The sequence below is a fragment of the Patiria miniata genome, unplaced genomic scaffold (genome assembly GCF_015706575.1).
Source record: "Patiria miniata isolate m_02_andy unplaced genomic scaffold, ASM1570657v1 HiC_scaffold_3, whole genome shotgun sequence".
NCBI lineage: Eukaryota > Metazoa > Echinodermata > Asteroidea > Valvatida > Asterinidae > Patiria > Patiria miniata.
In genome coordinates this window covers 36,923,369-36,949,327 of record NW_024037069.1, presented here as the reverse complement: position 1 = coordinate 36,949,327, position 25,959 = coordinate 36,923,369, and the positions used below count along the sequence as shown (strand labels likewise).

The window sequence follows — 25,959 nt, the reverse complement described above, 5'->3', positions numbered from 1 at the left end:
GGAGCCGGCCCGCTTAAGGGCCCCGAAAATGTTTTGGATTCTAGATGCTCTGTGTGCGATCTGAGCCAATTTTTGACCACTTTAACCAATTTTATGGGAGGAAAAGATGGTGGTGTACGCAGTGCCTGCCTTTATTGCGACCCGACTAAAATTTAACAAAAATGGTTTCGTTTGGGGGGCCCGTTGCACCCCTGGATCCGCCCTTGCAGAGAATACATTCGCTTTATTGAAAGGTTAATAATTTTCAACATAATCCATGACATTTGTACTGAGTATGAGATTTTTGAAATTGGTGATAGTGCGATCAAAAATAAACTGAAATTTTCCTTTCTGTTAAACAAAATCTAGAAGATGGAAACCAATATAGCAAAGGGTGCGGGTCTTTAAAAGTGAATGCAATCTTTAACAAACGTGATTCAAAATTGACGATAAAAGCGATTACAACACTGATTACTTTCAAAGCAGTTTTTAAAATTTAAAAAAAACAAAAAAACATCGATGTTTAGGCACGTTTTGTTACTAGATTGACTTGTCAACATTTCAAACATGCAATACAGCATGGGCATTGCAGATGTAAAAGGCACTGATGCCGCTAAATAGCTTCAATACTTATTTCACTTACCATAATAATATTAACGAGCATAAATATTTCACAATTAAAAGAAGCTTGGATCGTAAAATGTGCTTTCAGACACTTTCAAATAACTAAATGTTCAATAAACAAAGGCCATCATGATAAGTTGGCTGGTTCGAATCTGAAGGGCAAAACCAAATTTGATTCATATCATCCCGACGCAAAATTCTTATAATAGTTTATGCGGTACCCGCTGCTACGTACTTCAGCTTCGAACCAGCCAACCGATTCCGTTAGCTCGGTGGTCGAGTGGTGAGACATCTGCACTAGAAAGCACGAGATCGTGGGTTCGAGTCCCACCCGAGTGATTTTTTCCAACTTTCGCTCGGGATGTAGCACACTGAGTATACAGTGTTTGAACGTCGGTGAAGGGCAAAACCTAATTTGACTACACCGATCTGACAACGAAGTATTAGTTACGATTTTTATTGTTATAAACACATACAACCAATTCAATCTCTTCAGTAATTTCATGCAAATTTACACGTATAGACGCGGAAAAAGAAATACAATCCATTTACAGTCACATCTACGAATGTAAATTGTTTACATTCAAGAAATCAAGGAAAATTTAAATTGAATTCATATGCGGCCTCATCAGCTTATGAAATGGTATTGATATTCCGTATTGAGTGACATTGAATAACATTGAATGTTGTGGTCGAGGAGGCAGATTGAGTTGAGACTGCGGCCGTGTGTGTCGGTAGAGTGGCATTAGTGACGGATTTGGAATAGGCCGTGAGTGCAGGCTGCTTGACGAACACAAAAAGCCCTGTTTGACGAATCACAAGATACGTCATCCATTCCAACCTGGCCCATTTTAGCGCAATTTTGTTGGCCTCCCAAATTATTAGGTTCTCCAGAATGCCATTCAAAGAAGGGCTGGCTTCCTTCCTGACCGTCACACTCCCAAGTTCCTTCAATTTCTTTGTCATTGCAAGCAATCCAGGCGTAGAATTTGGTGCCTACATCTCGAGCCAATTTCACTATAAAGTTAAACTCCTCCAGCGAGCAAGGAGCAGCCATCTTGCCTCCCATGTCTTGGCAAGCTGTCTTGGCGTCATCCCAGGTATGCGGTGAAGGAGTGAGGCGATAACACTCGTTCCCCCACAATTGCCACTCTGGCGGGCAAGAGCATTGGACAGTGAGCCGAGAGTGGCAGGAACCTGACCTAAATTGAGCATTGATCGCTGAAGTAATTGCTACAATGCTAAAAACTTTGAACAAGTACATGATGTTTCGTTATAGTCCTTCGGTAGCAGAGTTTGAAGAGGGTCAGATGTGTTCCCTGTACATGTACAACCTTCTACTGTCTCAGCATTGAAGTCAACTGCAATGAAAACTGCAGTCGTGGTATGACGCGAGTTTTCTCTGCCGCAAAATATTGCTGTCATAAGACATAAGAACCAGCGCCTTGAGTACCTAATTGTTGGTAGATACGTGCGCTAAATAAGACTCCGTTATTATTATTATTATTATCATAAGACAGGAGACAAAGGTCTTGTTGCTATGGTCACATCATTTCAGCGTCCTTCGAAAATTATGAATGATGAGAGCAACTTGTGTCTATGGGAACTCTACATCCCGGGGAATTATGAAGAAAATTCAATAAAGGCAGGGACTAGCCATTAAGCGAGGTAATTGATATCAGGAGTGACTGCACGTTGCCAAACCAACACAAATAAAAACGTAGTTGGCCAGGACCTTGTGAAATTAATTGCACTGCTTTGTTTGCGACGAATCATGACTACGTAGCTATGAGATAATTTATTATTTTTTAAAAAAATAAACCTTTACGTTTCATGTAACATTACAAGACCAAGTTAACCGTATACATTTAGTGACTATTATAAACTGGTACAGTTTATTTGAATTTCATTTTGAATATCGTCGCCGGATTGTTCCTTCTTCGTTGATAAATAAACACTTGTTGGAACCTTAGCCTAGCCTTCCCCAATCATATTGTAGGCCACAATTATAGGAGCGTTACCGAAACATGTTCATTCACAACTGACGGCTTCTTGCGAAGACTGTACGGCCTTTCCGTGCTAGTCAGTAAGGTAGAATTGTATGAAACTTAGGAGACAAATTGCAAGATATAGGCTAAGGAAGGAGGAGTACGCTTTTAGAACTAGCGTGCTGCATTTTAATATCGTTACTTTTACCCAATTTTACCACCGGACCTATGCAATGATTGCCTAGGTTTAAAGACAACCTCGCTTTTCCTTACTTGTCACTGAAATTGCAGGATTTTTATTTATTTATTATTTTGGTACACATTGTTTAAAAACCGACTTAGGTGACGATATCTCCCGCCCTCTCACTGTGACAAATTGCAAGTTTTGGGGGTGAATCGTATTATGACGAGCACTGTGTCCGAATGGCGGAGCTAGGATTGTTTTCAATGCACAAACAATGATTTTTCTCCAGAATCCAAAGTTTTAGAGTGCCAACCGTATATACCGCGAGCCAGCAGCTAGTGCTGCAGCATGCACTCAGGCTGAGTTCAACGTACGAAAGTTTTTGTTCGCTCGTACACCCCCGCCCTGCAAACAGGACGCTGGGAAGGGCTGACGAATTAACGCTCTGATTGAATATAATTTGCATGACCTGTGACCTGCAAGTCATCACGACCACGATCCTGCAAGGTTTGAAACGGCCGTTAAGACTGATTCATTCATCACTCTTTTATTCCCATTCATAAACGCGGCGCCCTTTTTTGGTTGAAAAAGCATAAAATTAACGTTAGGAAAATCTGTAAAACTTATCTGTTTTGTAAATTTTCAACTCCAGTTGCTTTGTAAATTTTCAACGTCAGTTGCTCAGGCTCCGTTTCAAATTCAATGCATATCATTCGACGCTAAAAATTTGTCCTCATGGTCCACAATGAAAAAGAAATCACATCCGGTATGGTGTGTATGCAGGCTATGGCAAACTATTCGGATAGCATTTGCGCGCTTTGGCTAAACGCGGTCACAGCTGAAGCCAGATGTTTTTATACATAGCTCATGATAAATTACCCAGAATGCCATCCCCACTTCCTTCAAAACATTCTGTGAAGCTCCAACCTCGTCCCCAGGATGTCGAGCAGTACGCGCCCACCACTACCTTACTATTGGAAACAACGTTGGAAATAAAGTAAGCCCTGGGGACGAGGTTGGTGAAGCTCATTTCGCTCGTAGGTTTGCAGGGCGGGGGGTACGAGCGAATGAAGCTCATTTGCCCTTCCCAGCGCCCTGTTTGCGGGGGGGGGGGGGGGGGGGGGGGGGCAGTGGCGTCGCCAAGGGGGGGCCAGGGGGGGGGGGGCACGTGCCCCCCCCCTGGAAAACCTAGTGCCCCCCTGAGTGCCCCCCCCCCCCCCCATCAAATGCTGGTGCCCCCTATCCTCTGCAAAATTCTGCGCGTTGTTAAAATCATTACCTCAAAAATAGCAATTTCTTGAGATATCTTCAGATCGAATTTAGCATCAAATGTGGCACCATTTTGCATCTAGCCCATCCTCCGTATGCGAAAATTTTCCAAAGGGGAGGGGGGCACCCTTAGACCCCTCCCCCAGGACGGCGATCCGTATCCACCTAAGTGCCCCCCATCAAATGCTGGTGCCCCCCCCCCCCCTGTGCCCCCCCCCCACCAGACTGAAAAGTCTGGTGACGCCACTGGGGGGAGAGGGGGGGGGAGAGGAGGGGAGAGGGGGGTACCACTGATCTCTATATAAAGACTGGATAGCGGATAATGAGCCGCACAAGAAATGAATTTGACGCCATATTGGTGAGACCGGCTGGTGATCTGCAAGGCATGATGGGAAACAACATGGCGCAGCAAGATCTCGTACCTATGGGAACGAGGTTGCAGTGGAGGGTACGAGCGAAAAGTTTTTGAAGCCTCTTCACGCATTGAGGGCGCCAACACGCACAGCGCCGCCAGCGGCAACTGCCGTTTCGGCTCGCCATTTTACACGAGCTGCGCTGTGTGGTTGCCCGAAAAAATGATGTCTTTGTCAGGTTTACGGCCAGTTTTTGCCGGGTTATCGGTGAGTATCTTGAAAGATCTAAATGTCTGTTTGAAATATAGGTTTTAGTTATTTCATAAGTTTAGTTAATAATGCGATTTAATCAATACTTCGTTTCAGTTGCGGCATTTAGAAACGCCGGTATGTTTTTGATGAAATGTTCGTGTTGAGTAGGCCTAATCCTACATTGAATTAAATACGTGAAAAAATGTTATGCTTAAAATTTCGATTACACAAAGTCTTAAGCTGAATGATATGGCCGCTGTCAGGTTTGGTGCATGATAGTGTGTCACTGTGTGTCTCAACTCAAATTTCAAAAACTTGTTTTGTTAATGTTGCCTTAACTTATGTTAAATTTCAGACAGAAAAGTGTCCTTTTTAAATTTAGCAAATTTCTGCAGAATTTTATAGAAGTCAAACTCAAAACTCACAAAGGCAAAGCTTCACTTGTCATGCCAGTTCATACTTAGTTTATTAAAGGCAACCATGTAGTTACGGGCCCATCTTTAGTTTCGATCAAATTAAGTCAAGGCTGGGTTTTTTTTTATCATTCAATCAAAAATGACCTTTCCAACCTAAAGTCAACTTCTGTCAGTTCTTATGACACCATTTTCTTGGAACAGTTTCTTGGGGTATTACGATTATCATACGCTGTTTACAGTTGGTGCTGGTGCGATTCAACGCGCCTTGCGCGTTCACGGTACATTGCAGTGATTGCCATCTTTATATTCGAGTTGTGTTTTGTCTTTAAAAAGTAAGTTGTGTTTTTAAAAGTTCGACAAAGAAATTGACTGGAGCGGGTTTTGAACCTGCGAGCTTCAGATTGCCGTTCCGGTGCTCGACCAACTGAGCTATCCAGCCCGTTGTTGGTAGTTCCCCATAACGTCAATGTCTTTGTCCAAGGGGCACTAGTCAGAAGCCATGTGTAGCCAGGGATCACGTTCAAAGTCACTATGCTAGCAACATTACCTGGATAGCTCAGTTGGTAGAGCATCGGAATGGCAATCTGGAGGTAGCAGGTTCTAACCCTTCTCCAGTCAATTTCTATGTTCAAGTTTTAAAAATTATTATAATGCACGTTGGAAGTTTCCCTTTTTTGGTTTATTTGACAACTGACATCAATGTACAGCAGTTACATGCTTTTGATGTTTTTCTGATTTTATTTACAGAGGAGACTGTATGCTGCCCAGGTGGCTACAGCTACACAGTCGGCAGACAAAGCCCCTCTCCCACAAGAATCTGTGCAGGTATGAAGCAAGACTGGGACCTTAAGTGCTCAAAACGATGCAATAAAATCCGGCCAACTTTACTCACTCTTTAACCAGCACATTTCTCCACAACTGTCATAGGGCAAAGAAAAGTTTGAATTTCACCAACCAATTTTAAAGACTCAATTCAATTTTTAAAGGAGACTTTTCTTCAATATTTGCCAGTGGCTTGAACATGAAGGGGAAGTCAAGTGATTTCAAAATGGGGCTAAAGACTAGACTGGTACATGTCCATCCATGGTGCAACTGTTTGACAAGACTGACTTCTTCGTTTATTGTCATTAGTCTGGTGCCTGACTATGGAGAAATGTGTAGAACCTTGTACCCGTCATCCTAGATATTTCTTTTGGCACAGTCAGCTGACAGTTGATTGATGCAGAACTGAAGAGTTGTTGGACTGGTTGTTTCAGATGCCAGTCTATTTTCTTGTATTGCATGTTTTCAGTACCTTAAGTTTGGGACTCTCATACACGGTATTGAGAGTCCAAAACTTTCGGACTAGTATGAACACTGAAATGAAAGAAATTGCTCCAAGCTTGCATGAGATTCATTTAGTATGGATTCCTAAAAAAGCAATCTTTTCATAATAGAAGATTAAATTTAACTGTAGCACTGAAAAAATTCTCTTAGGGGTAATACCAGTATTATGGAAGAAAATGCAATGTTCGTGACAGAGCTGTTAGAGCTCAGCCTTTTAGATCTGAATTTTCTTTTTGAAATCTTATACATGTACATCCGTCATGTACTTATGATCAAAGACATTACAGACCGGGAGTTTTGGATCATTTCTCTGATTCATTAATTAGATAATTGGCTCTGTCACGAACATTACATTGTAATTACCCATAGATGTACATATGAGAAAGTTATAAATGTTATCACATTTGTATAAAAATGTAAACTGTGGAGGTTATTTTTAACTAATCTTTCTGCATTTTCGAAGGTTTCCAAGCTGAACAATGGTTTGACGGTAGCCTCGTTGGAGAACCACTCCCCGGTCTCACGGATTGGCCTGATGGTCAACGCCGGTTCCCGCTACGAGACCAGTCAGAATCTTGGTGTTACCCACTGTCTCCGCAGTTATGCCAACCTGGTGAGCAGCCGTCATGTTTCAAGCCACGATTTTCCTTAATTCACATCCCAAAACGTGATTTAGTTCAACGTGTTGTTGCTAATGACGTGAATATATCAGATTACCAAGTCAATCGGCTTGAAATCGTACAGAATTATAATTAATTCGATCACAAGTCACTACCTGTCATCACAAGTCACTCAAAAGTCAATTACTAGTCATCTCTAGTCAATCACAAGTCAATCACAAGTCATCACAAGTCAATCACAAGTCATCACAAGTCATCACAAGTCAATCACAAGTCATCTCTAGTCAATCTCAAGTCAATCACAAGTCATCACAAGTCAATCACAAGTCATCACAAGTCAATCACAAACAAGTCAATAACAGATCATCAAATCGTTAATAGATCAAGTCACAACCTATTCAAGTTAATTTGGACTAAGGTATTATTCAAGGGCTTCTCACTTGTGATCTGACTTGCGACCGACTTGTGACTGACTTGCGACTGACTTGCGACTGACTGTGACTGAAAAGTTGCAACTGACTTGTGACTGACTTGCGACCGACTTGTGACTGACTTGTGTCTGACTTGCGACTGACTTGTGACTGACTTGTGACTGACTTGTAACTGACTTGTGACTGACTTGTGACTGACTTGCGACTGACTGTGACTGACTTGCGACTGACTTGTGATTGACTTGTGACTGACTTGTGACTGACTTGTGACTGACTTGTGACTGACTTGCGACTGACTGTGACTGATTTGTGATTGACTTGTGACTAACTTGTGACTGACTTTAGGTTTGACTTGTGACTGACTTGTGACTGACTTGCGACTGACTTGCGACTGACTTGCAACTGACTTGTGACTGACTTGCGACTGACTGTGACTGAATTGTGATTGACTTGTGACTGACTTGCGACTGACTTGCGACTGACTTGCGACTGACTTGTGACTGACTGGTGACTGACTGGTGACTGACTTGTGACTGACTTGTGATTTACTTGTGATCTGACTTGTGACTGACTTGTGATTAACTTGTGAATGACTTGTGACTGACTTGCGACTGATCTGTGATTGACTTGTAACCGACTGTTACTGACTCAATAACAACTCTGCCATCAACAATTGCAAGGAGATTTTTTTGTTTCCTTCAGACAACAAGTAATGCAACGACTTTTAAGATCACAAGAGGTTTGGATGAGATCGGTGCCAGTTTTGAAGCCACTACCACTCGAGATCTCATGATCTACTCCATGCAATGTCTACGAACTCATTTGTAAGTCTATATAATCTAATATAATTTAGATTTAGGAGAAGCTAAAATAATAAATAGGCCTGTATTTCACTTTTAATGAAGTTAATTTGTAAATTTCCTAAGAAGTTCATTTTGGGAAACGTTAATGACATATTTCTTGATTTTATTTCAAACTTTTCAAGGCACGAAAATTGGGAACATCTATGACGCCTTCAGATTTTGTCTGATTCCCATATTCTATACATAATTCGAAAGCTTACTCAATGTTCTTTCCAATGAGCGCAAAATCCCAGTTTTTAAAAATTTGTCCAAGTGACTAGTTGTGTGCTGGAGGGTCACAATTGTGAGGCGTTCTGACGAAATGAGGCATAACTGGGCAGAGGACGAAATGAGGGTTTGCGGGTACAAGGAAAGAAAATAAAATTCTCCGTACAATACTGTTTGTTGCACTTCAATCGGACATTCCATTGGCAAGTTATGGCTAAGTTCAGCATGTCAAAAAAGTAAAACGCTGAGAAAAAGACCGCAGCTTGGACTTTTGTGTAGTCATGAATATGAAAGATGCCAACAGTTTTTACCTTAGAAACACTTTTATTCCATGATTATTATACTATTTCTTTAAAGGGAATATACAACATTTGCAAACATCGAAAAATAAAACTACCAAGTTTTTACGACATACCTTACTAGGATGTTGGTAAATGACAGTCTAAAGCATCCTGTAAAATTATGGCACCTGATGTGAAGTCATTTTCAAGAAAATGGTATTTTTGTATACATTTCCAACGGTGGTCGGCCGACCACCGTTGGAAAAACCTAACTATTTTTCAACTACTGCTCCAACTTTACACTTTTTTCAGTCCAAATTTTGTTTGCTATTGGTTACATGTTCATGAACGAGTGCAGGCCAGCTAGACTGGTTCCCTTACCTTACAATTTTCCGGCATCTATAAATTGATCCATTTTATCTTTAGTGGAAACAAGGAACCAGACTACTTGAACATTTTTGTTTTTCTTGGTTTTTCCAGCATTTTCGAACAAAAAACTTCAAACATGTCAGTGTAACAGTATTTGATCTATTATACTAACCCCTCAAATAGTTCATTTCTGAAAATTACAGCAAAAGCCAATGATGAACATTTCCTTTAAAATATGTATAGTAGACATAAAAGATTACAAATTCAATAAATTGGAAAATCAAAAAAAAATCAACCCCATTCGTTTTTTTTTGCATTTTTCTCCACTATGGCCTGTGCCGAGTTCCATCTCATTTTGCCAGAACGCCCCACTATTGTGCAATATCTGTGTGGGTTTTATGAGATAACACACAGTTTACATTCCTGTTTCTTCTTGATATCCTGTAGAGATGAAGCCGCGTCCTATCTGCAGGCAGCAACCACCGGTCAGCAGTTCAGACCCTGGGAGATCAAGGACAACAGGCAAAGACTCTTCTTTGATCTGGCGTCCGTCAGAGACCAACTGCAGATCGGTAAATCAAATAGGGGCCACTTCCTCAAACGTTGCCTTCTTCTAGATCTTTGTCTATAGCTATATAAGCATTTTTTAATTATTATTTATCTTAGTAATGAGACCAAGGATTCCTCAAAATCACCCTAGACACTCCCCAGCCTGGAGAAACCTGTCTCGGAGAAGACAATGGAGAAAGTACTAATTTAGGGGTGGGAGGAAAACCCCAGAAGTTTATTCCAGGGGAAATCCAGGGAATCAGGTAGGGACTGAAAAGCCAATCCACATGTGGACCAGGGCTGGAATCGAACCTGGGTCACAGATGTTTAAGGCGAGGAAAGAACCAATGCAGAAACCTGACTGCTGACTCCCAAATTAAACAAGACTACATATGTTGGAGAATTTCACACCATTTAAAGTGACTAAGGTCACGTCCAAATTAGGTTTAAAAAAAAGAAGTTCTGCTTCTGGTTACCGTACCTACCAAAATTGGACAGCCCTACACTAATTTTAAAATTCCTGATTTTATAATTTAGAAACCCTTCGAAAATGACATGAAAGTTTCAATATTATCTTCATCATCCTGGAAGTATTGACAATTTTTTGCTGCTCTATTGACTCAACAGAGGTTCTGGAGAACTTGCACGCTGCTGCCTTCAGAACTACCTTGGGCCGATCCCTGTATGCTCCGGAGTACATGGTGGGCAAGATAGGCAGCGAGATGCTGCTGGAGTACGTCAACAACATGTACACGGCCGAAAATATGGCTCTAGTGGGAGTGGGTAAGTACAAGTCAAAATTCCTGGTGTAATTGTGATGTATTTAATCCTCCTAGTCTTCTGCACTTCACAACCATTCAAGTTTTGCTAAACCACTTTTGCTAATAGAGTTAAACACCTACACTTCAAATTCCCTTGAAGCAATCTTCCATGGAGTAGGGATAACACTTCAAATCCCTGCGCAATTCTTTTGTGTGGTTAAGCTCAGGGCAAGCAGGCAGATTCAGTCACGCTTCACTGCTCTCAAAGTGCTGTTTTGTGTGCAGTGACTCTCTGTGTGACACAGTTACTGTAACACATCATATCCCTTCACTTGACACTAACCTGTTGGGTTTTAAAGGGTTTTTACATATTGCTCTGGATTATGACTTCCCATAAGAGAGGTCAATTTTGACATATAAGTTGCGATTAATAGACACTTATGGTACACCATCATTCGGAGATCATCAGCTTTAAGGTTTTTTAAATATTGTTTACTAACAATATTTCAAAAGTCCTGGTGACAGGAAATGTACATAATGTCTTCCAACGTAGAACATTGTTGATAAAACTGTCCTAAAACATGTGTGACTGAAATCAAAACAAGCTATCCAATGGCTCGAATTTCAAGTCCATGATTTTTTGGGTTAGCCTAAAATTTCTTCTCTGCTAGTGTTGATGCCATAGTTGTGTATTTTTGAACAAATCATTTTCTTCCTTTGTTTTATCTTTCCAACTGTTATCTTTTTGTGGTCTACGTGTTTTAGAGCCTCAAGCCATGCTTTCCAATTGAAAGTTCAAACTCAGTAGTGTCGCCACTGTCTTTGCAAAGACTTAAAGAATTTCTTGATAACAAAAATTGACTTGTTTTAGGTGTTGACCACGGCGACCTGAAGGCCTTTGGGGAGAAGTTTGACGTCAAGAGAGGCTTTAAGACAGTAGCTCCAGCTGCCAACTATGCAGGTAAGTTAGGCCGGATAAAGGGATTCCGCCATTGTTCAGATTAATTGGTGTTTGCATACGAGAATAGACTCTGCATAAGTATCCACTCAACAGTTACAAGAAATTAGACAGGACGCTTGAATGCATCCCCACTGCATGCTCGGCGTTCATGCAAAAGTGGTATGGGTTTGTGCGCACGAAAAATCATGGTGCATACTTCGCACCAAACGGGTGACTTGCATTCAGAGTGGTCAGGAAGTGCCATTCCCTGTTCATGTGCGGATTCCATATTGTACAGTGTGTATACATGTAGTTACCCTCAACCCTCCATCCTCCAAAATCAACCAGGCGGTTTTGGAGGATTTTGTAGGATTGAGGCTGAATGGCCAAAAAAGTGTCCGTTGATGTGGAGTATGCATTGCGTCAAGGTCGTAGGCTGTACCCTGCATTGTTTCCCTGCATTGTACTCTGCATGATTCGTTACAAAGTGGATGCTTGGGAAAAAAATATTGTTTTAAGACTTTTCCTTACGTTCAGTATATGGTTTTACTCATGGAGGTAAATTTGATTCATCATATGAAGATCAGCCCATCCTTGGAAAATTTCAAATCACAGCTTAAGCCACACTTGTTTAATGCTTTCAGAAGCGCATAGAGACATTTTGTGTGTGTGCTATATAAGAATTGTTTACAACAACAACAACAACAACAATTTGATGACCACTGTAGTGCTTGAGAGCTTGCGAAAAAAAAATCCCACAAGCTTGCTCGGATGGGATGTGAACCCAAAACTCCTGCTTACTAGTGCCGATGTCTCAACATCTCGCACACAAAGTTTACAGGGGTTGGTTGGCAGATTTGAAACAAAAATCAAAACAAAAATTTATGATAGAATATTTTGGCCTTTCTGTTGTAATAGGAGGTGAGATTCGCAGCCAGCGAGATTCCCCGTACTCGTACGTCGCGGTGGGCGTCCAAGGCGCGGCCCTGAGCAGCAAAGAACTCCTGACCCTGGGTGTCCTGCAGCAACTGATGGGTGCTGGACCTTACATCAAGCGGGGCAGTCAGCTGGCATCGTCCAAGCTGTCTCAGGCCGCTAGCAAGGCAACCACGGTCCCTTTCTCGGTACGTTCTCTTGACTTCTGATGAAATGTGTGGGTTTTTTATTTGTTTGTTTTCATCGGCGAGAACTTTTTGTAAATCCTGTGCTTTTCAGAATACAACATTTTTCTCCTAAAGATTTTTCAAATCGTATGTTTAGTTTTAACGAAAAACCTACTTTATTCCAATGTTGGGCGTCGGCACCCCTCTAAAAAAGGACTGAAAGCACACAAATGAACCCGCCCTACGAGAGCCGAATTATTGTCTGGCAGACAATAATTCAAATTTTGGGAAGAAATAATCCAGTAACTAAACAATTCTTACTCTTGTTTGATGTCTCATTAAAAAATGAACAACTTTGATATTGCTAGGTTAAAAAAAAAATAAAATTGAAAAAAAAAAGCCCATTTTTTTTCCCGTGGTGAAACTCGAAAATAGCAAAGGGAATGCATCTCTAATTTTAATCCTAACTTTCGCAGATCCATCAAAATCCATCTGGGGTTTAGGAGGATTGTGCAGGATTGAGGGAGGTACAGATAAGCCACTGAGGCCTCCGTACACAAGTACCCCCTCAATAGTCCAATAGGAGAGAGTTGGGGAGACCACAGAGAGACATTCAAATGCATTGCTGATTAAAACTTAACCGAAATACGAATATACATTTCCTAATAAGACCGTTTTATGGTAGTCAAGAGATTGATGGAATTTTGTGTTGTTTCGCTCCCCTCAACTCCCCCCCCCCCAGGCAAATTGTTTCAACATGTCATACACTGACTCTGGACTCTTTGGAATGTTTGCCGTTACCCACGCCGAGCAAATGGGAGCTGTAAGTATCGTTGTTTTAGAATCGCTCTTTTAGAATGAAATTCAAGGTTTTTTTTTTTTGCACTTACACCAGGTTTGTCTAATTTGTGTCTGAGGTTTAGGAACACCCAGCATCATTTGATCTCTAACTGCCGACAAAATAAGTACTAACCAGTGAACAGTTTTCCTTCTCAAAAAGAAATTTGTGAAAATCATAGGTGTTATTTTATTGAAGGTTTCTTTGTTTATGTCTTGATGGTTGTTGTATTTGTCAGATGCTGAAATCCATGATGGGTCAGATGGGTGCCGTCACCAAGGGAAACATTGATGACAAGGACCTCTCCAGAGCAAAGTACGTTACTAGATTGATTAACAAGTTGCTGCATTAACCTTCACTCACCGAAATCTGCCCAAAAACCAACACCTGGGCCCAATTTCATAGAGCTGCTTAAGCACAAAATTTGCTTAAGCACAAAAAAACATTGCTTAGTAAAATCAGGTTACCTGCCAAAATGCCATGCGGTGTACATTTCTTGTGACTGGTATTTAGCTGTTGTTTACTTAACACAACAAACGCATGGAGTTTTGGCTGGTATCCTGATTTTATTAAGCAAGACTTTTTTGTGCTTAAGCAAATTTCGTGCTTAAGCAGCTCTATGAAATTGGCCCCAGGTTAACTCATAAGCGCCTATACTACATTGTGTAGTTTGAGCGTATATATTGACTTGTTGTCTACAGTTGCATCATTTTTCTTCTTTTTTCCACAAAGAGTCAAAATTCTGAAAAAGGGCACAGCCGACAAAATGGACTACACCATAATTTAAAATTGTCTTTTTCCATTGGAAAAATTGTAAGATTTTTATCAGACTGATTAAGCAGTAAATGATTTTCTTTAAGTATTTGTGTGGGTGTTAATGGGTTAGCCATTGGTAATTTTTTAGGAACCAGCTGAAAGCCTCTATCCTGATGAGTCTTGAGAACCAGTCTACTGTCTTCGAAGACATCGGAGTGCAGGCCCTGTGTACTGGGGACTATGTCTCACCAGCAGCCATGATGGCAGAGGTAGATGCCATCACTGGACAAGATGCACTCAAGGTAGGCTTAGATTGCCCTTCATTCGCCCCAGCCCAGCCCACTAATAGCCCCCCCCCCCACCCCCACCCATCCCACAATCCCACAAGCCCCCCACCCAACCCCCCAAGCCCCCCATCCCGACCCCCCCCCCAACCCCCACCCCCAACCCCACAACCCCCACCCTGTTCCCACCCCAACCCCTACCCCACGACGTGACCTACGTGTGGAGTGCCATGGTCCCATGGTTACAGTGTTGGACTCGTGCAATGTAACGTGGGTTTGAACCAGACAGGGAACATGATGATTGTGTTCTTGGGCTAGACACTTTACTACGATTGCCTCTCTCTTATGACCTGATCTTGAGCTGCTGCAATAACAAAAGTTTCATAGCCTGATGAACAGGGGTCATTTTCTCCTCTTCAAAATCAGTCAGGGTGGTAGCTTTTTTTCAAGAAGGGTGAATTAATGTTCAAAATCCAATTTTTAACTCCCGTATTGGATTTGTGTGTGCATCAGGTGGCCAAGCGGATATTCAATGGCAAGCTATCCATGGCAGCTAGCGGAGACTTAGACAACACACCTTATCTGGATCAGCTACTGAGTGCATAGTCATCATTAATACTTCTATAATTAACCCTCAAGTAGGATTCTGTACAGGAAAATGCTATAGGAGACGTTTGGAATTGATTCGGGGAAAACAATGACGATGACAGCAGAAAGTGGGAACTTCTGTTTCAGAACAGTTGTGTTTAGGAAAATCATCTTGAGAGTCAGGCAAATTTCTCCAAAGTCTGCCCAAGTCTTAATTGGTGCTGTTTGTCAACAAGTTAATTGACAATCTGACAATCTGAGTCATTTGTTTTGAATCTGATGAAATCTCCATCCACATTGCTTGATGCGCTGGTAGAGTTTGTGCTTCAAAATTTTTACGTTGGTATTTGTTTGAACTGGGGATCATTACTGGACAGGGAACTTGGGAGATTTGAATGTAAAATTACCAATACACTGAGAATCAATTATAAACTGGTATTTTGAAAGGCACCAGTGTGTTTTTATTATGTATACATATGTTCATAATATTGATCTTAATTTGAAGTGATTTGGGAGGAAATTGTTTCAATTTATGTCTGGTTAAAATATGTCCAATACTTTAGAAACCCTTTTAATTGATTGCACAGTTCAACATTTTATTTATTTTCTGCCCATTTCATCATACCTAAACAAAATCTTGTCATATTTGAAAAAGGGGAACTTTGTTCAGTTCACCAGTCAACGTCTCTCCAATTTGAGAACCTAGATGCATTAAATAAGAATTTTCCCCTATTTTTTTTTTTATTGTGTGAAAATGGGTAGATTGCAAGAGATAACCAACTAAAATTTAGTTAACTGAATGATATGTATCTTAATATGACTGATGTACGGGGCGATACTCGCATTTGAAGCTGTTCATCGGTCGGAACCCATCACCGGTTTAAAATCCACTTTCCCATGTGGAGTGTACATTTGATTTGGTTGTTACGTTATCAATTGTTTGATTTGATATCAAATAAAAAGAGTGTTTGATTGGAATTGACGTGTGTGTTTGTACTATCACTTTTTCAGTCTGTCAAAACAACTCTGCCATGCAGCAATCAAAATCAAAGCGATAAACCTTCCTAGTAACCCTGCCTTTTTATAAAATATAAGCGTGCTTGGAAACACGTAAATTTTGCAGAGAGTGGTGTGGTGAAAATTCCTAAAAACTGATTGACAAAAAGCATCATTAAAAGACTTGTTCACTTGATGCTAATTCACACGGCTTTTTTTACGTCCGTGTTATAAACACACCTAGTAAGAGTGTTTTATTGCCCCCAAACAAATTATGGATATTACATTACCGATCCATCCGACCATGATCCAACCCCACAGGCTTTGTCATGAAGTAGATTAAAAAAAAAAAAATCAAAGTTCAGAAAACAACATAAAAATGAAAAGTCTCAAAAAGTTCTTAGTTAAAGTTCATCCCACTTCGGCAGGTTGAATTCCTCCCACTGGATGACGCCATCTTTGTTCTTGTCCAAATTTGTCATCTGTTCGTCCGCCAGCTCGTCTACTACCGGCGCTCCTCTCGGGAACGTCTCGCCGTCACCCACAATTGCATCGTAAATCTGTAAAATAAAGACATCTCAAAACATCAGTTTCATCCTTTTTCAACAGTTTTCCGTTTAAATAAAACGCTGAAATTGAAAATTGGTAAGGAGGAAAACTCAAAACAACTTAAAGGTGATATATAGTAATCAATGGTTGCACCCACCTCTTCACGTTGTATGACACCGTCCTCATTCTTGTCCATCGACTTGAACATGTTGGGCATGCCCTTCTGGTAATTGGGTACGGCCCCCAAGAGCCGCACTTCGAAGGTCAGGTCCTCTCCTCTAGGAATCTTATCTCCTGCACACACACACACACAAAACCACACAGAAAGAACTACAAAATGTATGTGGATATCTTCGATAAGAGCTAGCATCCTACAGGAAGATTCAGTATTTAGCCAGTGATCTCCCGGGCAATTAACCATGTACTAGTCTCCTACAGTGCGCCCCACTGGCATCAAACCTCCTACTGTTTTTTTTCCCAAGAGTGGTCCTATGAAATCATGGGCGTCGCCAGGATTTTTTCTAGAGGGGGGCAAAATTTTTTTTGGTCAAAAAATGCTTGTATTTCTCAACACATTCTCGATTTATCAGTTTTAAAGGGGGGCAGGGACATTTTGCCCCCCCCCCACTCATTAAATTTACACCACTTTGTCTTCGCGCCTCTATTCCTTTTCTTTTTTCTTTTCTTTTTTGTTCCTTTTTTTTTTTTTGGCTTTTCCGGGGGGGGGGGGGGGCAAGTGCCCACCTTGCCCCCCCCCCCTCGCGACGCCCATGTATGAGGTTTACATCACAACATTGTGATGTAAGATTCACATGAAACATCACACACAGTCCTGATTTCACAATCAACTTTTTCGAACCGTACAGTCTCCTATCCAAACATCATAATCATGGTCCTGTCTATCATGTCTCAACTCGGAACTCCATCATGATTTATTGCAACTCAATTAAACCCATAAACGGGCCTATACAACAAATTGCTCATATTAGTTATTAATCGCCCAAGTGGGTGAGATCACCAACCTTTGAACTCCTCCCGCCCGTTCCTGACGAGCGAGGCTGGCACGGTCAGTCGGCGTAGTTCACCAATGCACATGCCGATAACTCCCAGCTCAAGACCCTTGATGGAATCTCCTACTCCCATACGGAACGGGATGGATAGACCCTCCGAGCCGTCCTCTTTGTACCTGCAAGTAGGGAGCGGGGGATATCGGACCTTAATGAACATGTGGTTCTTACTAATTGGCATTTGGTTCTTCCTGGCTGACATTTTGCCATTTTGTTGTTTTTGTTCATCTTGTTCCCTGTTCACACTACATTCTGTTAACCATTGTTTTCTTTCTGTTGGACAGTTTGGTTCTATCGTTTTAGAATTAAGGCCCTTCCGTTATTTTTGGTATATTTTTGGAACCATTTTGGTTCTTTCTGTGAACATTTTGGTCTTTTTAACCAGTTTGGTTCTTTTGGTAAACATTTTAGTTCTTTTGGCAACCATTTTTGGTTCTTTCTAGCTACAATTTTTGTTCATTGAACCATGATGGTTCTTTCGGTAACCATTTTGGTCCATTTTGTAACCAAGTTTTGGTTCTTTCTGGTTGCCATTTTGGTTCTTTCTTGCTTCAACTTTGTGATTTTGTTCGATGTTAAATCAATAATAGGTTTTGCCCTTCACTGACGTATAACACTGTATACTCAGTATGTTACCTCCCGAGTGAAAGTTAGAAAACAAGTTTTCCAATTTTTACTCGGAGGTATAACACACTGAGAATACAGTGTTTATACGTCGGTGAAGGACAAAACATAATTATTGATTTACATCACATGTTTTGAATATATTAATTGCGGTACCCGCTACTATATTTACATCAAATTCAAACCAGCCAACCGATCCCGCAAGCTCGGTGGTTGAGTGGCAAGACGTCTGCACCAGCAGCAGGAGGTCGTGGGTTCGAGTCCCACCCGAGTGATTTTTCAACTTTCACTAGGAAGGTACTAGGTAACACATTGAGTATAGTGTTCTTCACCCAAACGCAAATGCGATCTTATGAATATTGTCTGATATTGTCGATCAATATGTGTCTAAGACATCATGTCCGACACAAGTCACGTAGAGCAATTTCAGACCCTTAAACAAATATGGCAAAGTGGAAACCAATTTGAGCTGTCGATATTTTCACCCGCATATTAATGTTCTCCCTAAATAAACACACTTCTTCCAAGAAGAGATTGTGTTACCCTCAATTTTGTATATGTTTATGTCATCCGCCATGCAAAACTTCAAGTCATATGTTCTCCCTCTTGCGAGCTAATAGACCAGTGTTATCGGTACAATACTCACGTGGTGATGAATTCACTGCCATCTGAGACCTTGGATCCCCGTAGATGTACCGTGACCGCATCGTCATTGCTCGCCTTGAGCTTTTCACACCACTTGCCTTCCTCAAGGACCTCAATCTTCACCAGGTGTGTTTCCTCCTCCCCCTTCTTCGGTCCTTCTTCTTTCTTTTCCCCGCCCTCCTCCTCACCACTTGCTGCTTCGTCTTTGTCCTTCTCATCTTCTTTCGTTTCCTTGGGCTGTACGTCTTCCTTCTCTGGTGTCTCTTCTTGTTTCTCCTTCGTGTACTTACTCTCCGGTTCTTCTTCGTCCTTTTCCGTTTGCGACTGTGACGCGCAATCCTCCTTGCTCACACAGACCCCGTCAACATCTTTAGAGTCTTCTGCTTTTACACTATCCTTTGTTTTTGTATCTTCAGCGCAGACTACGGATACAGCAAAAATGCAGAGAACCATAACTTTTAAAAGATTCATTTTTGATAATTGTTTTGTGTGCAGCCGGCCACGAGAAAGCAGCAGGATTCAAATTTACGCTGGTAATATAGTGTAACTTGAAATATTGTACGAAAAGTCTCAATGAATAACTATGTACTGTGTAATTTCAAATTCTTGCACATTTATGGTACAAAGAGGTGTGATGTTACACGTGTACTAGATCCAAACTAATGAAAATTAACTTGATAGTTCCCATACTAAACGGTAGTTTGTTATCGGTGAGTTTACCGTGTTTGTGCTAAATATCCGTGGGAGAAGCACGGGCTGTGAGCGGCCGATGCGATACGGCGCTGATGCCTTATCTCGGCTCATGGGCGCAGTACGAGCCATCGCTCCAGGCAGTCCGAGTCACGGGGGGGGGGGGGGACCGGTCGGTTTCGACGTGGCAACTTTACACAAAGCCACGCTGCACTATACCACGATAAGGCAAACATACCCGCGTTACAGGGATCTTTAGTCAGTTTTCAAGTATCAGTCATTGTTAAGGGAATTACTTATGGGAACAAAGTCTGCAGAAACATGCTGTTTTATTTGGTAATACGGTTGGGGTTCATTCAAATACCACAATCGAACAATCCAAAAATGATTTCAAGAGAGTCTTCCAGTACATCGATATAAAATGCTTCAATTTAATATGGGAAAGGTGATCGCAACAGGTCTATCAATTGATCTATAGGTAAATTAAAGCGATGTTCATCATGTAGTTTAGATGCTCCTTAAAGTTGATCCAGAGCACAGTTTGCAGTGTGCTGGAGAAAAAAATAATAGCTTTATAGTTTATATTGAAATTTTTCAGATTTTCCAGATGATTAGAATAGAACAGAAAATGCTGGTTCGTGATCCGAAGTCCAATAGTTTTATGTTGAAATTTTGCAGGTTTTCAAGATGATTAAAATAGAGCAGAAAACGCTGGTTCGTGATCCGAAGTCCAATAAAAATCCGATAGCTGGGCTTTATCGCTGTATAGGGTCAAAGGGCATCAATTTTACTAAGTAACAAGTCATATGACCCTAATATGAAAACTGTAAATCGGCAAAATTAATACAGTTTTTAAAAACTACCAAAATATAAATACTGTTGCAAATTGGAAGAGAACTACCGTTATTTCTTTGGATTTGCAATGATGAGAGTGGGCATATAGGCCGGAAACCCACGCCAATCGATAACATCATTCATATATGGATTCGTGGAAGTTTAAAAAAATTAAAATCGGTAATAATAGTTCTCCCGTCGGTTTTTCTCAAATAAAAACGTCACTTCCGGAATTGTGATGTTTCCACAGTTATTTCTACAAGATTTATAACATAAAACTATACGGTAATCATGCATGCTTTGATTTAAAATTTCAAAAAAAAATATTATTAAGAAATGCATGCAGTAACATAAACCGCAGTTTAAAATAAGTATGTTGGATTCGTGATTAAAAAAGCAAGTCTCTAAAAAAAACTTGGAAGCAATTGATCAGTAAAAGTACAGTTCTTTCTATCGGTTTTCCCCTTAAAAGAAAACGTCATATCCGAAAGAGTATCCATGCACACTATCATGGCTTTCCCCCTCTATCTTTGTTCTTAAACACTCAACAGCAAGCAACTGCTCTTTGGGCGTCTTTCAATTAGAAGAGCATTGGTATGAGTCTGTACGGGACTCTGGAGGTATAGTCATCCCACGATGAACCATACTTGGCCTTACAACGATGCTCATCCCTCAGACATCGATGCACCAACAATATTGTCATGAAGATGATGTAGAAGTACGGAAGTAGATGCGTCACTCCGCCGCAGAGACAGTATGCCAGCGAGCCCATCAAATCTCCGGTGTAGTTCATGTGTCTTGCGATCCCCCACCATCCAGACAGGAGAAGCTTGCTGCGGCGTTTCTTGCCATCGCTGCTGAAGTATTCCACCTCCATGTACTCCGGCTTGCGGCCCCAGACGTTAGCCTGGCCGTCCGTACGGCGGAAAGAGTCCTTCTGGTGATTGACGGCACGGAAGATGTAATAACCGCCCAGGCCTAGGGCGAGGATGCCGGCCGCGGCCGCCTGGGAGAGCTGGACGGGGTGGAACACGAGGAAGAACCCCTAGATAACGTGACCAGGAGAAAAAAAAATATGGGTCTAGATTATTACAAAGCAGTTAAATGGTATCTTCAAAGTAAATATAACGAGGGCAGGAATAAGAGAGCTAGGAGAATGAGAGTCATCATCATCTTCATCATCGCCAACATCTTACATAATATCGTTAATTTTACCATCAAAACAGTAATTTGTTTTGCTTACAATTTTGTTTTGCTTCTGAAGGGGTGTGGTAGGGGTGTGGTAAAGGGGTGTGGAAACAGCAAGATGTAAGAAAGGGGACAATAACCTGGGTAACTGTCGTCATCTTCATAGTCGTCATTAAGTTCATAATTGTCGTCTTTTTTTGTCATCAGATCGCCGCCATGCTTAACACCACGTGTGTCATATTTGTCGACCTCACTTTTAGTCAACTTGATCCGAGATGTTTTTTGTCATTGTCATCAGTGTCATCGTCCATACCACAATTAGGTCCCTGTCACTGCCACATACCTGCAGCGTGTACATAGTGGGGAGCCACACAGAATCACCCCATCCCAACATGAAGCCAAAGTGATCATGATGCATGTCGATTGTGTTGAGATACCAAGCTTCATTCCAGAAGAAATCCACGATGTAGATGGCTTGCAGGACGTTCACCAAGATCATGGAGTTGGTCACGTAGCCGTAGAGCTCGTACTGCTTCCAGGCGTAAGACATATTGATGACAGACCAACAAACGATCCCCGGCCTGCCATTGAAGAATAACTTGAAGTCGAACCACTTCCCGATGCGGGGGTTGAACTCGATCCCCATCAGGAAATCGTAGAAAGGGTTCCCGCTGAACTTCCGGTCCTCCGCGAAGGATGGGAACAGGTAGGCCTTGACGGTGACAAAGACGCTCACACTGTATCCCATGATGTTCATCATGACCAGGAGGGGACCGTAGTTGTCCACGATGATGGTCGGGGAGAACCAGCGGAAGTGGACGGCGTTGGCCAGGAAGAGCCCGTTGGAGATGATCCAGGCTTGTAGGCCGTTCACGCCGTACTTGAGACGGTTGCCTGCGGGGGTGATGGCGCCTAGACAGACCCCGCCTCGGTAGCCAGGGATGATGTAATGGCAGACGTCAGGGAGATACCACAAGAACACCTGCATAACGGAGATAACATTGAAATGAGTTAAATAAACGAATGTGTATGCTCTGTACTGTCGGTTTGATAGTGAGGCTTTACTGGCAGGCTTTGCTTAATTAAATTTGGATATTAGCTCAGTAAAAGCTACACAGTAACCACACTCAATGCGTCAACAATAATTTTTTTTATCTTTTAAAGAATTCTTGACACATTTATTGTTCCTTCTTACCTGAAAAGTAAACCAAGAGAGGTAGACCACCATGGCTTTAAGGGTCAGGGAGGGGACATATCCCCACAATTGCGTCACCGTGACGTCACCAGTGTAGAGCTTGATGGCCGGGGTAGTCAGTTCACATTGGTAGTGCGTGCATGAGATGAGAAAGTAGAACACCAGCACGGGGCAACAGGTCAGGATGAATAGCACGCCAGCCATGGTCAGAAAGTCCGCAGTCCTGGAAATAGATGTAAATAACATTAGGCTACGGCTACGGCTTGCAGTTACACATGAGCCTATGTGTAACTGCAAGCTTACTTCCCATAGGTACGCGTGTCACTGTAATACGGACGCGGTAAATACCACGGTAAGTGGTCAATCGTTCAAGCTACCCATGCACAGCAACCACAATGTTATTTGGCTAAGGGACTTGCGGAATATGATTTTTTTTTGACCGAAAGTTTCGGATTGACTGAAGAAAAAGTAAGAAGACAACCGTCATTGTAGGGCACGAGTTCACAGAGCAAAGTTTTAACGGATAGGCCTACGTGAAGATCGGAGGGACATGTACAGGGCTCATCATGGGGTAGAGACCACAATAGAACAGTAAACCCCATAAGGAAGTCTTTAGAAATCAATCTACCTCACAAGGGAAACGCTATGGGGATTGAGATTTCAATAGGAACAAATGAAAACAAAAGAAGGGAAACAAAGGTCTTCCCACAAGACTATTGTGTGTAAGGCTGTGGGCGGGCCGTTCAACTTTTATTCTTCCACATTATTTCTTGATAAGTTTTTCATAAACACACGACGGTTTAAAACTACTGAAGAATGATTAAAGTGACTTACCATGCCCGTCCCCACTGGCCAGGGGTTTGCGCAGGAGTCGCCTCGGTACCATTGTCGCTCAGGCGACCTGCGGCAGATTTCTTCTTCATTTTGCAACAAGGACGAAAGCAAGTTCTTTTCCAGAACACAAGAAATGCTCCTCAGCGAGTGTTACCAGCAGCAGATCTGGCTATAGAGAAGTTACCTCTACCGACTAACAATGCCAACAAAGAATTCATTCCCTTCGCTTCAACTATTTAAAGGTTGAAACGTTCTATTAATAACTTAAACCTATCCTGCGGGCCGGAGATAAGGTTATTTTTAAGTGTCTGCTTCCTGCTCTGCTTCGCACAATAGCCCAGTACGGAAGTTGGAAGGTAACCAGACTATATAGCAGCAAACTTTATCAAGTAAGACGCATAAAGGAAAATATACCAGGTTATTTTTCTATTCTAAAACGACAATGGAATTTTTAATGGATGTTAAACAAACACCTCGTTCCATTCTGTGTTTGATAAACCTCTTGACAAGTGCTGATACGATGTTGAACAAACGTCGGCTATTGTCATCTAGAGGTCACGGTTAATCTCGAACAAACTTTTGTGGTCCAATAGTTTTGAAAAAGTTTGGTAGGGTCGACTTGCCCACCTTAAGCCGCTGAAATTGACCAGACCGGGACGAATTAAGTGAAAAGGTTTGATGAACTTTTAATTTTAATGCTGCAAGGCAAAGTAAAAACGTATCTATTTTACGTACGCGTCCGTATGACTGACTGACTCCCCGACTGACTGTCTCCCCGACTCACTGTCTGACTGTCACGTACACTCTAAAAAAAGTATTACATGCAGTCAGATTTGACTAGAAACTAGTTAAATTTGACTAGCCATTCAGGGTCAGCTGGGTGCAACTAAAAATCAGTCAATCTGACTCAATTTTTCCAGTCAGTATTATTCACTTTGGAAAAGTAGATATGCAAATAACTGAAATTGGAGTCGAACCAAACTACTTTTTCTAGTCATAATATGAAACTTTGCATGTTTAACTATACATTCCTAGTCAATTCTCAGAAACTATAAGGAAAACCAGTCAATGTTTTGATTGAGTTGTTTTTAGAGTGTATGACCGACTGTCACTTATGACTTAGCGTGGTTGTTGGATGGTGAAGGGACCCGGGCAGTGCTATCTTGTAGGATTACCCCGTAATTGCCAAAATCCGGTCCGTCGTGTACACCAGATGCATGAAAAGACTTCAAGTGAATAATCATTCTGAATCAATTGAATAGAAGTTGTGCACCCTGGGATCAATTTTACTGGGCTTGTATTGTCTGTAATAGAACCTACTATAGCCAGGACTAGACTATGTGTGCTGTATAAGAATAGTGTGTCTTAGAACGGGAAGTCCGACCCCGATTGTTGACTGCATATAAATCACAAAAATACTAATGCAATTCGGTTAGGATATACAATGAAATATATAGCTGCATGAGACATTAGTATTGTAATGTTCACTAATCAATACTTGAGACAGTTTACCCGTTCCGATTGGTCGAGATCCTGTCTCGTGGGTGGTTTTAAACTGCTGTTAAATCACCAGTAAGGAGTGTTTATTCCATCCAGCACCAAACGTGGCCCCTGAACGAGGACAAATGTCTACTTCCGCATTAAGTGCGCTATACATTCGGCACTTTGCTGCGACGTCACAATTTAGAAGACAAAAAAAATGTTTTTATTTTAATCACAAAAACTAGATTGTTCCCCCAAAGTGACGGGTGGGTTTTGAAGCTCAGGGAAATTAAATTAAGAGGAAAGTTATGTTTAAAACTATTTTAAGTGAATTGTTATTTAAAACCATACAACGAAAGCTATAAGATGTAATCTTCTTGACCAAGCCTGAAAACTTGAAGTAAAAAACATCGTCTGCTTTTCCCATATATTTTGGTGGTGATGTCATAATTTGAAAATGTATTTATTTGAATAAAAGAAGCTAATTTCCCCCCTCCCCCCTAGTGGGTGAGTTTTGAAGCTCAGGTCAATTCGGGGCAAGAGAATACTTATGTTTAAAACCATTCTTAAAAAAGAACTGTAATTTAAAACCGTTAAAACAAGAGCAATATACATGTAAGTGCAATCTTCTTGATCAAGCCCGAAAAGTTGATGTAAAACTTTCGTCTGCTTTTCTCCGTCTATTTTTTTAAAACAAATTTTCACGGTAGCAACACTTCACTGCCAGCGCTCGCCGACGACAACTCGGGTCCGTGTCCCACCATGCAGCTTGTGTTGTGCCTCGAGACTCCGTACCGTCGACATGAGCGTGGCCGTCAACCTTTGTTCGGCCCTTTGGCCGGGTCGGGCTATCATCGGCGACCAAGCCCCTAGC

The 25,959-nt window shown here is 41.6% G+C and overlaps 3 protein-coding genes across 3 annotated transcripts; 1 reads left to right on the top strand and 2 right to left on the bottom strand.

Moving 5' to 3' along the window:
• Window positions 1-4,515: 4,515 nt before the first annotated feature.
• Window positions 4,516-15,959, top strand: LOC119737812 (cytochrome b-c1 complex subunit 2, mitochondrial-like). Its single transcript, XM_038212427.1, has 12 exons — window positions 4,516-4,664; window positions 5,813-5,890; window positions 6,855-7,004; window positions 8,145-8,266; window positions 9,610-9,734; window positions 10,339-10,494; window positions 11,344-11,433; window positions 12,331-12,536; window positions 13,258-13,338; window positions 13,592-13,668; window positions 14,258-14,411; window positions 14,907-15,959. Exons 1-12 carry the CDS (start codon window positions 4,620-4,622, stop codon window positions 14,997-14,999), a joined length of 1,377 nt encoding a protein of 458 aa, XP_038068355.1. The 5' UTR covers window positions 4,516-4,619; the 3' UTR covers window positions 15,000-15,959.
• On the bottom strand, window positions 15,403-19,519 carry LOC119737813 (peptidyl-prolyl cis-trans isomerase FKBP7-like). The gene is made up of 4 exons (XM_038212428.1): window positions 18,864-19,519; window positions 17,549-17,712; window positions 16,684-16,820; window positions 15,403-16,537 (listed from the first exon to the last, which is right to left on the bottom strand). Exons 1-4 carry the CDS (start codon window positions 19,331-19,333, stop codon window positions 16,382-16,384), a joined length of 927 nt encoding a protein of 308 aa, XP_038068356.1. The 5' UTR covers window positions 19,334-19,519; the 3' UTR covers window positions 15,403-16,381.
• Window positions 19,520-19,959: 440 nt separating this feature from the next.
• Window positions 19,960-23,979, bottom strand: LOC119736912 (7-dehydrocholesterol reductase-like). Its single transcript, XM_038210939.1, has 4 exons — window positions 23,604-23,979; window positions 22,770-22,992; window positions 21,918-22,556; window positions 19,960-21,431 (listed from the first exon to the last, which is right to left on the bottom strand). Exons 1-4 carry the CDS (start codon window positions 23,690-23,692, stop codon window positions 20,967-20,969), a joined length of 1,416 nt encoding a protein of 471 aa, XP_038066867.1. The 5' UTR covers window positions 23,693-23,979; the 3' UTR covers window positions 19,960-20,966.
• Window positions 23,980-25,959: the final 1,980 nt, after the last annotated feature.

Bases quoted from the DNA above. Each gene is read 5' to 3' on its own strand.
- LOC119737812 (XM_038212427.1), top strand. From the start codon at position 4,620: ATGATGTCTTTGTCAGGTTTACGGCCAGTTTTTGCCGGGTTATCG. The intron at 7,005-8,144 runs GTGAGCAGCCGT...TGTTTCCTTCAG, and splicing joins TCCGCAGTTATGCCAACCTG to ACAACAAGTAATGCAACGAC. The intron at 13,669-14,257 runs GTACGTTACTAG...GTAATTTTTTAG, and splicing joins AAGGACCTCTCCAGAGCAAA to GAACCAGCTGAAAGCCTCTA.
- LOC119737813 (XM_038212428.1), bottom strand. From the start codon at position 19,333: ATGAATCTTTTAAAAGTTATGGTTCTCTGCATTTTTGCTGTATCCGTA. The intron at 17,713-18,863 runs GTGAGTATTGTA...CCCTACTTGCAG, and splicing joins GGCAGTGAATTCATCACCAC to GTACAAAGAGGACGGCTCGG. The intron at 16,538-16,683 runs GTGGGTGCAACC...TTTATTTTACAG, and splicing joins GTGTCATACAACGTGAAGAG to ATTTACGATGCAATTGTGGG.
- LOC119736912 (XM_038210939.1), bottom strand. From the start codon at position 23,692: ATGAAGAAGAAATCTGCCGCAGGTCGCCTGAGCGACAATGGTACCGAG. The intron at 22,557-22,769 runs GTAAGAAGGAAC...TCCGTTATGCAG, and splicing joins TCTCTTGGTTTACTTTTCAG to GTGTTCTTGTGGTATCTCCC. The intron at 21,432-21,917 runs GTATGTGGCAGT...CACGTTATCTAG, and splicing joins CCACTATGTACACGCTGCAG to GGGTTCTTCCTCGTGTTCCA.